This window comes from Aquarana catesbeiana, linkage group LG08 (genome assembly GCF_042186555.1).
Source record: "Aquarana catesbeiana isolate 2022-GZ linkage group LG08, ASM4218655v1, whole genome shotgun sequence".
Classification (NCBI taxonomy): domain Eukaryota; kingdom Metazoa; phylum Chordata; class Amphibia; order Anura; family Ranidae; genus Aquarana; species Aquarana catesbeiana.
The window spans coordinates 290,856,148-290,869,146 of NC_133331.1; the positions used below are offsets into that span (position 1 = coordinate 290,856,148).

At 46.5% G+C, this 12,999-nt stretch overlaps 1 protein-coding gene across 1 annotated transcript in view; it reads left to right on the forward strand.

Moving 5' to 3' along the window:
• LOC141104769 (adenylate cyclase type 3-like) overlaps positions 1 to 12,999 on the forward strand; it is a 64,949-nt gene that overhangs the window by 7,687 nt on the left and 44,263 nt on the right. Inside the window, exons 3-7 of the mRNA XM_073594490.1 lie at positions 891 to 1,002; positions 5,495 to 5,622; positions 7,743 to 7,901; positions 8,012 to 8,177; positions 9,911 to 10,030. Of these exons, the coding sequence (XP_073450591.1) occupies positions 891 to 1,002; positions 5,495 to 5,622; positions 7,743 to 7,901; positions 8,012 to 8,177; positions 9,911 to 10,030 (685 nt within the window). The remainder of the gene's footprint in view (positions 1 to 890; positions 1,003 to 5,494; positions 5,623 to 7,742; positions 7,902 to 8,011; positions 8,178 to 9,910; positions 10,031 to 12,999) is intronic.

The following is a 12,999-nucleotide window of genomic DNA, read 5'->3' on the forward strand; positions in this document are numbered from 1 at the left end:
GGCTGTCAATCCTACACAGTATACAGGACACATGACGGTGTGCAGTAACCCAATAGCAACCACTCAAATCCCTCACTCGGGCTGTGGGGCCTAGTCCATATACAGGAGATGTGAGAGTTTGCAGTAACCTATAGCAACCAATCAGACCCCTTACCAAGGAGGTGACATATTTTCTCCTCACCACCTCTCAAATATTGCTTTTCAGGAGAGTGGCAGGCTCTGCTGCTAGATTCAACCTAACCTAATAAAATGAAAGAGGGTGTTGCTAATATGCCTAAATGAGATTATGGGGTTTATTTATAAAAGAAAAACTCACTGTGCGAATGCCTCAGCTGTTGCAAATAATTCTCATAACGTGTGTATGTTCATTTCCTATCGTCATCAGCTCCATCTAGTGGCCATAAGGCAGTATTTTCCCGGGTGAGGTGTTTCAGGAAAATATCACATGACGACCACTAGGTGGAGCTGACCATAATGGGAAATAAACTTTGCAGACACAAATCACGGGGATTATTTGCAACAGCTAAGCACATGCTCAGATATTCGCACAGTATGATTTTTGATTAAAACAAATTAATTGTCGGCTTACAGACCTAAAATCATCATCAATGTATATAAGAAATGTTCCGAGGAGGAAGGAAAAAAAAAGAATATAAGACTACAGAAGACTGGGCCACAGCTTTTAGCCGTTAGCTCAAACAGAGCCAATGAGGTTTTCCTTTACAAACCCCCAGGGACAGGAGGAGCAAGGATATCATGCAACAGGCCCTGGAGCCTTCATCAGCATCAGTTAATGTTGATTCTGTTGGGCAACCCATATTTAATGCCTGTGCCTTCTATGTTTTCACCAACCAGAGGTAACCCCTGTGCTTATCTCTGTCTCCCCGCAGCATACTCTTTGCAGACATCGTGGGCTTCACTCAGCTGTCCTCATACTGCAGCGCCCAGGAGCTGGTTAAACTGTTAAATGAGCTTTTTGCCCGCTTCGACAAGCTTGCAGCGGTAAGTGAGCACGCAGTCCTTGTAGCATTACTTGCTTCTAAATAAGTGACATAATCTTTGCAGCCAAGGGAAATGCTTCATAGCACAAGGAAAAGGAAAAAAATCTGGTTTGCTAGCGCTGGTATCTTATGTATCTGGTGTAAAGTACCCTGTACTTTACAAACCAGACCCCTGCATTAGCCACTCCTAACCCTACAATCTATACATTACACAACTGACCCCTGCACTATGTACGTTACCCAACTCTGACTCCTGCACTACTATGTACGTTACCCAACCCTGACCCCTGCACTATGTACGTTACCCAACCCTGACCCCTGCACTATGTACGTTACCCAACCCTGACCCCTGCACTATGTACGTTATCCAACCCTGACCCCTGCACTATGTACGTTACCCAACCCTGACCCCTGCACTATGTACGTTACCCAACCCTGACCCCTGCACTATGTACGTTACCCAACCCTGATTCCTGCACTATGTACGTTACCCAACCCTGATTCCTGCACTATGTACGTTACCCAACCATGACTCCTGCACTATGTACGTTACCCAACAATGACTCCTGCACTATGTACGTTACCCAACCCTGATTCCTGCACTATGTACGTTACCCAACCATGACTCCTGCACTATGTACGTTACCCAACAATGACTCCTGCACTATGTACGTTACCCAACAATGACTCCTGCACTATGTACGTTACCCAACCCTGACCCCTGCACTATGTACGTTACCCAACCCTGACCCCTGTACTATGTACGTTACCCAACCCTGACCCCTGCACTATGTACGTTACCCAACCCTGACCCCTGCACTATGTACGTTACCCAACCCTGACCCCTGTACTATGTACGTTACCCAACCCTGACCCCTGCACTATGTACGTTACCCAACCCTGACCCCTGCACTATGTACGTTACCCAACCCTGACCCCTGCACTATGTACGTTACCCAACCCTGACCCCTGCACTATGTACGTTACCCAACCCTGATTCCTGCACTATGTACGTTACCCAACCATGACTCCTGCACTATGTACGCTACCCAACCCTGACCCCTGCACTATGTACGTTACCCAACAATGACTCCTGCACTATGTACGTTACCCAACCCTGACCCCTGCACTATGTACGTTACCCAACCCTGACCCCTGCACTATGTACGTTACCCAACCCTGACCCCTGCACTATGTACGTTACCCAACCCTGACCCCTGCACTATGTACGTTACCCAACCCTGACCCCTGCACTATGTACGTTACCCAACCATGACTCCTGCACTATGTACGTTACCCAACCATGACTCCTGCACTATGTACGTTACCCAACAATGACTCCTGCACTATGTACGCTACCCAACCATGACTCCTGCACTATGTACGTTACCCAACAATGACTCCTGCACTATGTACGCTACCCAACCATGACTCCTGCACTATGTACGTTACCCAACCATGACTCCTGCACTATGTACGTTACCCAACAATGACTTCTGCACTATGTACGTTACCCAACCCTGACCCCTGCACTATGTACGTTATCCAACCTTGACCCCTGCACTATGTATGTTACCCAACCCTGACCCCTGCACTATGTTCGTTACCCAACCCTGACCCCTACACTATGTACGTTACCCAACCCTGACCCCTGCACTATGTACGTTACCCAACCCTGATTCCTGCACTATGTACGTTACCCAACAATGACTCCTGCACTATGTACGTTACCCAACCCTGACCCCTGCACTATGTACGTTATCCAACCCTGACCCCTGCACTATGTACGTTACCCAACCCTGACCCCTGCACTATGTACGTTACCCAACAATGACTTCTGCACTATGTACGTTACCCAACCCTGACCCCTGCACTATGTACGTTATCCAACCCTGACCCCTGCACTATGTACGTTACCCAACCCTGACCCCTGCACTATGTACGTTATCCAACCATGACCCCTGTACTATGTTCGTTACCCAACCCTGACCCCTGCACTATGTACGTTATCCAACCTTGACCCCTGCACTATGTACGTTACCCAACCCTGACCCCTGCACTATGTACGTTACCCAACCCTGACCCCTGCACTATGTACGTTACCCAACCCTGACCCCTGCACTATGTACGTTATCCAACCCTGACCCCTGCACTATGTACGTTATCCAACCCTGACCCCTGCACTATGTACGTTACCCAACCCTGACCCCTGCACTATGTACGTTACCCAACCATGACTCCTGCACTATGTACGTTACCCAACCCTGACCCCTGCACTATGTACGTTATCCAACCCTGACCCCTGCACTATGTACTTTACCCAACCATGACCCCTGCACTATGTACGTTACCCAACCCTGACCCCTGCACTATGTACGTTACCCAACCCTGACCCCTGCACTATGTACGTTACCCAACCCTGACCCCTGCACTATGTACGTTATCCAACCCTGACCCCTGCACTATGTTCGTTACCCAACTATGACTCCTGCACTATGTACGTTACCCAACCCTGACCCCTGCACTATGTACATTATCCAACCCTGACCCCTGCACTATGTACATTATCCAACCCTGACCCCTGCACGTTATCCAACCCTGACCCCTGCACTATGTACGTTACCCAACCCTTACCCCTGCACTATGTACGTTACCCAACCCTTACCCCAGCACTATGTACGTTACCCAACCCTGACCCCTGCACTATGTACGTTACCCAACCCTGACCCCTGCACTATGTACGTTACCCAACCCTGACTCCTGCACTATGTACATTACCCAACACTGACTCCTGCACTATGTACGTTACCCAACCCTGACCCCTGCACTATGTACTTTACCCAACCATGACCCCTGCACTATGTACGTTACCCAACCCTGACCCCTGCACTATGTACGTTATCCAACCCTGACCCCTGCACTATGTACGTTATCCAACCCTGACCCCTGCACTATGTACGTTACCCAACCCTGACCCCTGCACTATGTACGTTACCCAACCATGACTCCTGCACTATGTACATTACCCAACCCTGACCCCTGCACTATGTACGTTATCCAACCCTGACCCCTGCACTATGTACTTTACCCAACCATGACCCCTGCACTATGTACGTTACCCAACCCTGACCCCTGCACTATGTACGTTATCCAACCCTGACCCCTGCACTATGTTCGTTACCCAACCATGACTCCTGCACTATGTACGTTACCCAACCCTGACCCCTGCACTATGTACATTATCCAACCCTGACCCCTGCACTATGTACATTATCCAACCCTGACCCCTGCACGTTATCCAACCCTGACCCCTGCACTATGTTCGTTACCCAACTATGACTCCTGCACTATGTACGTTACCCAACCCTGACCCCTGCACTATGTACATTATCCAACCCTGACCCCTGCACTATGTACATTATCCAACCCTGACCCCTGCACTATGTACATTATCCAACCCTGACCCCTGCACGTTATCCAACCCTGACCCCTGCACTATGTACGTTACCCAACCCTTACCCCAGCACTATGTACGTTACCCAACCCTGACCCCTGCACTATGTACGTTACCCAACCCTGACCCCTGCACTATGTACGTTACCCAACCCTGACTCCTGCACTATGTACATTACCCAACACTGACTCCTGCACTATGTAGAGTATGATACCCAACCCTGACCCCTGCATTATGTACACTGAACATTAACATCATGGTGAGAAGTGTTCATTCTTTCCTTTCGTCAATTGGGGGTAGGACAAAACCTAGCCGTTAGTACCGTTAGAGGTCAGGTGTGTGGTTTGTCTGTCCTTTTTCTGCATTCCTCTTCCTAACAATTTGCTTATTCATAACCCACAAAGAGTTTCACACATTGCTGCCCCCCCCCCCCCCCCCCCCCCCAGATGTCCCGTCCCCTTCAACTGTGGGACTTATATTGTAGGTACTACCGTATAAAGAACTCCATCCCAACCTAATCAGGCCTTTGCATTGGCAGTGCTATCCCATAAGGTAGCTTTTCCATTACTATAGCCAGAAAGGTTTCTGGAGTTGTCAACATTGCCTGGTAGGAAGCCTTATTTGATCTCAATTAAAGACAAGCTAGTTTTACGGCCAAGGACCTCCTTTTTACCCAAACTGGTCTCTGCTTTTCACCCTAATGAGGATATTGTGTGGCCTTGCCAGTGCCAGGACCGATGCACCCCAAGGATGCCTGGATGTGTTGAGGGCCTCTTTTGGAGGGATAGTTTCCCTGTTCGTTGTTCCAGAAGGTCTTAAAGTAGGTTTCTCCAGCTTCCATATCCACTATTTCTAATGGAATTTGTCAGGTTAATGTGCAGACAATATTCACCTGACCTGCCTCCCATCTCCTGGGCCACAGGTGAATCTGGTCATTTCTCATCTGTGGTTGGATTCTCTCTCTTTCACAGTCAGACTTACCCAGTGATATTCTCACACTTACTAGAACAGTAATATTAGGTCTTGTTCTATCTTGTAGAAATATCACCAGTTGAGGATTAAGATCCTAGGTGACTGTTATTACTGCATCTGTGGCCTCCCTGATTACAGAGAAGATCACGCCTACTGCTCCATCATGATGGGTCTGGCCATGGTAGATGCCATATCGTAAGTACCGTAACATTTTATACGTTTTAAATCTAAAAACAAAAGTGCAGCTTACCAGTGTTTAGATGAGATGCTTGCATTCGTTCCCCCTTTTTTTCCCCTTTCATTTTCACTTTGTGATCCTGCCAGTAACACATTTCCTGTCCTACAGTGACAACGCTTACCCAATGTACTGTATCTATGGAGGAGTGGTGTTGTCACTATTGGACAGAAAGTGTGTTAGGACTACAGAACACAGCCTCCTCTCCTCATCTTCATAACATGGGTCGGGGCGTTCTGTAGTCCACAGAAATACCTGGGAACTATACTAACTGATATCTTCCACGCTCTTTGACTTTTCTGCACTGTTATCAGCTTTCTATATTTCTGACAGGATCAGCAGATGTTAAGCTGGCAGGGGTTGTAATCTTTCTCTACACAAACCAACACAAAATGTTTTACCATCTACTGTATGTATGTTAATTGTTTTGCAAATAAACATTTCAAAAGTGACAAAGGACTTCCAGATCACTATGGGTTAGCTCAGTATGGCCTGAGGGTCACATCCGGCCCACAACAAGATTTTATCTGGCCTGCAGCATCTGTCTATGTGAATACCCTGGCTGGCAGTGATCTGTGTATCATAATTTGGAGTCTGGTACATCCAATGCCAGCCAGCCAGCCCTCTGATGATCACTCCTGGATGTAAGGGGGCACTCTTGGATGTAAGGGGGCATTCTGATGGGCACTCCTGGATGTAAGGAGGACTCTGATGGGCACTCCTGGATGTAAGGGAGGACTCTGATGGGAGCTCCTGGATTTAATGGTGGACTCTGATGGGCACTCCTGGTTGTAATGGAGGACTCTGATGGACACTTTTGAATGTAAAATGGGACTCTGATGGGCACTCCTGGATGTAAGGAAGGGCTCTACTGGGCACACCTGGATGTAAGGAAGGTTTCTGATTCTAATGTAAGAAAGGATTCTGATGGGCATACCTGGATCTAAGAGGGGGCTCTGATTGGCACACTTCTATGTAAGGGGGGACTCTGATGGGCAGTCCTGAATATAAAGGGGGGCCCTAATGGGCACTCCTGGATCTAAGAGGGGGCAAACCTGGATGTATGGGGACTCTGATGGCCACTCCAGCATGTAAGGGAGGATGCTGATGGGCACACCTGGATGTAAGGGGAGACTCTGATGGGCACTCCTGGATGTAAGGGGAATCTTATGGGCACTCCAGCATGTAAGGGAGGATGCTGATGGGCACACCTGGATGTAAGGGAGGATGCTGATGGACAATCCTGGATGTAAGGTGGGGGCTCTGACAGGCACTCCTGGATGTAAGGGGGACTCTGATGGACATTCCTGGATGTAAGGGGGACTCTGATGGGCATTCCTGGTTGTAAGGGGGACTCCAATGGGCACTCTTGGATGTAAATGGGGACCCTGATGAGCACTCCTAGATGTAAAATTAGTCTGATGGTCACTCCTGGATGAAATGGTGACTCTATTGGACACTCCTCGATGTAAAGTGTGTGTGTGTGTGTGTGTGTGTGTGTGTGTGGGGGGGGGGGGGGGGCCTTGTACTTAAAAGTTTAGTGATTATTGGGTTAGCCAAAAAAGACAACAGAGCAGCTTGCTTTTCAGCTCCATCTGTTTGATTGAAACTTCCAAATGAGCCATTCTATAAGGGAGCCATTTCTCTGATGACTCATTAGAGTTCTGTGAACAAAGGCCTGATGATGTGGAAAGGAGACCTAAGCCCCATCCGCTTATTGGAGTACACAATATTAATATTGTGATATTTCTTATTTACTTGTAAGAAAAATAAATGTAAAGTAGAATTTCAGGCAGATATAAATTTATAAAGTTATAAATTATACAGTTCTGTAGTTATTACTACAGCCTACCTCCAGGGGAAGACTTACTGATACGAGGAGAGAGCAGAGTGACAGAGAGATTAGTTCTTTACTGTTCTTCTCCTTTCACTGTCCATTCATGGGCTGGAGGAGGGACAAGACCTGTAAGTGTTGTTGAACTGTGGCAGAGAACACTCAGGTCAGACAGTTCTTAAAAATGAAACATTGAATGAAGTTTTACTAGTGTTTGGCCAGCTTAAAACTTTCTTCGTCCATCAGATACGTCAGAGAGAAGACCAAAACAGACGTAGACATGCGTGTTGGTGTACACACGGGTACCGTCATTGGAGGGGTCCTGGGTCAGAAGCGTTGGCAGTACGATGTGTGGTCCACGGACGTCACCCTGGCTAATAAGATGGAGGCCGGCGGCATTCCTGGGTAAGTAGAAGATCTGCCATCTGTTATACAGTATATGTATTATGTATATCTAGGTGCATCCAATAATTTGGTTGCTCCTGCTGATGTTTTTCCATCTTGAATTCCCACAGCCGCGTGCACATCTCGCAGAGCACCTTCGACTGCCTGAAGGGGGAGTTTGAAGTGGAGCCGGGGGAAGGGGGCACAAGGTGTGACTACCTGAGAGAAAAGAGTATCGTCACTTACCTGGTCATCGTACCAAAGCAGCCAGTCAATAAGAATGGCATCAATGGAGTGGTGAGTATGAAGGACATTATCAGGGGCACCCACCAGCCTTCGTATGGTAGGTGTTGCCGTAAATCAGTGGAGGAACTCAGGCATGCAGCTGTTTTATTGTATGCTATGGACTTTCTGTACAAAGCCTCCCTGCACTGAAACTTTGCCTTCATGAATAAAAGTGTAGGACAAACTTGATTGTTTCTGGGTGTCCCTGTCCCATGCATGGTGTAATGCTGCCAATACCAGTTGAGCCTGCTCTCTTTACCACTTGGTGGAGGATGCGGGTGTAGCGGTACCCCCATAGGGGCTGCTAAGGGATGTGTCCCACCTGTCACCCTGCCCGGCCCGGCATTCATTTCCCAGACACTCCAAGACAATGAACAGTCCGTTGCTTTGTTTTTGTTATTTTTATTGAGGGAATTTAACTTGGATGGGGTGTGGGAAATATGGGATGCCCAGTGAAATAATAGCAAAGTTGCTAGGGGCAAGTAGGTACACTCTTTGTACACGTCTCCAGACTCCTCCAGCACAACTCTTCACTTCCTATCTTGTGGTTCCAGGAACATCTAGCACATGGTGGTTAGGCCTGACACTGGCTCAGCCAGGCCTTAGCAATAGCCTTTTGCAGGCAGGGATCGCAGGCCCCTATAATGTAGCAAAAATATAGAAAGTCACTTTAGTGCTAGCTGTCCTACTGCTGGACTACTGCTCCCAGTGAGTCCTCTTTAGGCCCTGCCGGTCCTCCAGCAGCCTGACTTCACTGCCCATGACATGCAATCCTCACTACTGGCTCCAACCCCAACTCTGACTGTTTCCTCTCAGTCCTCTCTGGCATGCCTCTCCAGTCCTCCTAACAACCTACACATGTCATTCCCCAGCCCTCCTGGCTGCAACCAGTGGTTCCCTCCTGAAGACTTGCCCGGCAGTACTATCTCCTGCTGTCCGACACCTCTTGTGCTTCCAGCTAGACCTGCCTAAATTTGCCTGTACCTCGAAAAATCCTAACTTTTAGCACCTACCTAGGTAGAGGGTGCTACACGGGCAATACCTTGCACTAGATTCTGGCTTCACGTATGGTAACTCGCATGTATAGGTGTGGATGGGCCCATATAGGTAGCCTTTCCGATATGTGCTGTCAGTGGATTAAATGGAGCCCTATTGGTGTGTGGCCCGTTTTTTTTTATTGCAGTGTCAGACAAGCATTTGTCTTGTTCATTTTATGCTATGGACTTGCTGTACAAAGACCTCCTGCACTGAAACTTTATCTGTTTGCTGCCTTAATGAATAAAAGTGTAGGACAAACCTGATTGTTTCTGGGTGTCCCTGCTGCCTTAATGAATAAAAGTGTAGGACAAACCTGATTGTTCCTGGTTTATTGCTGCCAATACCAGTTGAGCCTTCCCCCTTTATCACTTGGTGGAGGATGCGGGCAATACCTTGGACTAGATTTTGATTGCACGTGTGGTAACTCACATGCATGGGGGTGGATGCATATAGGTACCCTTTTCTTTTCACCTTGTTCTTCAGTCCATAGGTGAGAACCTGTTCATTTAAGACTGCCCCCATTATAGTACTCTTTAATTTTTTTCTTTTGTGTTGTGTTTTTATCCTGGACTGGTTTTACTTTGCAATGTCATAATAGACGAGACCAACATCACATAATGATTGGATCTGCAGTAACATACCTTTCCATAATGTTTGGATTTGCAGTAACATTTCTCTCCTTTGTGTCTTTATTTTTCCTTATTTAGAAGCTGTCCCTGACATCATCACATGGAAATTCCCCACAGCTGATCAACACCAAAGAATGTAACGGAAGTATCCACACCACGTGTACTACACCCGATGAGAATGAGGAGCTGGACACCAGAGTGAGTGCTGACTATAGCCACTAAGCACAAACCCATACAGCACACAGCAACTGAGACTTGTGTCACAAGCACAAAGGGATCAGCAGGCAGTATATATTTACCCACTTAGTGATTTATGCTTTTTTTTTTTTTTGTTTAGTCTTTGAACTTATATGATTACAATAGGGTTGCACCAATACCGTTTTTTATCGCCAAAACCGATACTTTGCAATGCGATTTGCGTCAATAATGAAATGAAATTTGGCGCAAATCACACTGCAAAGAATCTATTTGAACATGAATGTGGTGCAATTCCTGTCCGAATCGCATGTGATTTTCCCCCACTGCTCCTGTGTGTGTATAGAAAGAGAAAAGCACCATCTAGTGGGCAGTTTATTCAAAATGTTAGAACTCACAGTACAGTACATATGTGGCCAAATATAAAATCTTCATAGGTGTCCCAGTTCCATGTCAATGATAGCTAATCACGTCCTCTGGAAGTGCTCACAGGGCTAGAGTGGAAGTTCTGGGACCCCATGGGTATAGGGCTGATGTGATGTCAGCTTGGGGGCGGACCGCCTCTACATCTCCAGCCCTGTGATCTCCGATATTTCAAAGCACTTTACAGAGATCACTGCACAATCACATCAGTCCCTGCCCTAGAGGAGAGTACAATCTAAAAATCTGTTAACTTACTAGATATAAGTGGCCTCAATTGCTGCCCCTGGTCAACTGCATGCAGACTACTTGGTGCCATGAGAATTTGTGACACCACCTACTCTAACAACAGAGACCAATCCCAACCAGCATGACTCTCCTGGATGCTCCAACTTCACCCAGGCTTCAGGCTTTCTCATTAAAGTTAACAAACTAAGAGTGTAAATCAGGGTTTCTCAACCAGGGTTCTATGGAACCCTATGGTTCCCCCAGAGGTTGCTAGGGGTTCCTTGAGAAATTAGAAATTTCTGCCTCTCAGATAGGTTCCCGCCGACACCATTGGTCTTTTTAACTATCTGTAAGGGGGTAATTCTTTCCAGTGACTGCAAGTGTAAGGAGCATTTTTCCCCACTGACCATCACACTAAAGTATCAAGAGTTTTTTTAGCAGGGGTTCCCTGAGACCAGAAAGTTATATCAAGGGTTCCTCCATGTTGAAAAGGTTGAGAAAGGCTGGTGTAAACCATTGAGCTATATCCCTCTATAGTACGTAGAAAGAATTGAACTCTTTCCTCGAGAAAGCCAAACCTATATTATAGGCAAATCCTCTTTTCTGGACCTGGCCATAGGGCATAGGATTGGACAGTTAAACTCGGACAATATTTCCAGACTACAATGAGCTGTCAATGATTTTTATTTTTCCTGCAGGCAGAAATGTCAGAGAGCTTTTGTATTGATAATAGGGCTGTTATATGGTAGGTCACTGTGCTCTCCTGTCACACAATAGAGGGCCGAGTCATCCTCTTCTACATGACAACTCACAATGCTACCCCGTGCATAATCCAGCTTTCTTCTGACTGACCAGAGATGAGACCACAATGACCAGTTCTTTGGAAAATGGTGACGTTGCAGCACTAGGGTTCAAAATTTTAATCCTGGCCAGGACGCTATCTGCATAGAGTTTGCATGTTTTCCTTGTGCTTGTGTGGGTTTTCTCTAGGTACTCCAGTTTCCTCCCACACTCTCCAATCACATGCTGGTAGGTTAATTGGCTTCTGTCTAAATTGGCCCTAGTATGTGTGTTTATGCATGTGAAATAGGGACCTAGAGTGTAAGCTCCTTGAGCCCCCGTTCACACCGGTGCAACTTGTCATGCGATTTGACTGGTCCAAATCACATGACTAGTCGCACCCCATAGTCAGCAATGAAACTGTTCAAATCGGTTCGACGCTGACTGTACGGTGTCGCACTGATTTGAAAAAAAAACTCCAGCACTATTTTTTGCAATTTCAGGTGCGACTTGCATAGACATCTGTGAATGAAGTCGCACAGATGTCAGCCAAGTCGCGCGTGAAGTCGCACTGACCTGCGATTTTGAAATCGTGCAACTTCAAGTGAAGTCGCACAATTTCAAAGTCGGATTCAGTGTGAACGTGGGGCTAAGGGCGGGGATTGATGAGAATGTACAGTATGTAAAGGGTTGTATAAATTGTTTGCGCTATATAAATACCTTATTTATAGTAAAGAATGTTAATTTTGCTTGTATACATAAATATTTAGGGTGTACTCCTAAAAAAACAAAAACAAAAAGAGAAAGCATAGCTAGCCCTCCTGCTGGTACATTCGTTCTGTGTGAACAGGGCAGAATCCAATATTATCAGGCTATAGCCTCTATTATATTAAAAAATAAAAAGTGGTCTGGGAGAATACCACATTATGGCCACTAGATGGAGCCAATGATCATAGGAAACTATTATTTATATTGCATGATCATCAGCTCCATCTAGTGGCCATAAATTGGTATTTACGTGAACCACTCTATGACACATGACCTGTAGAGAAAATAGCTCAAGAATATTTGCTTTGGCCTCTATTCGCACAGTTTGCAGAATGTATAGTTCTGCAAATCTTTTTGTAAATACCCTCCCTTTGTGTTCATGCAGTTGAAATCTTAGCGGCAACAAAAAAAAAAAACAATACAATCTCACTCTCTGCTGCAATGTATATACATACACACAGCACGTTACGTCGCTCCATGTTAATTTTGTTCTTGCCTGCAACATGCCCTGGTTTGCAATTCTATTTAAGTCAATGGAAGCACGCTGCAAATGCATTCTGAATGCTCCTAAGGCGCTGCGCAGCTCAGCATACATTCTGGCACTGTGCCTGTGTGCTGAGATTTCCGAACTGCTGCGCGTGCATGGGAGTTCCATCATTCCCACACCAGCCAATCAAGGTGGGCGAAGACTTTTACTTACAGCAAGGAATCGACATACTAAATACTAAAGACGGTCTTTACAGAAAGGCAATATGCTAATTTTTACAGAAAAGAAT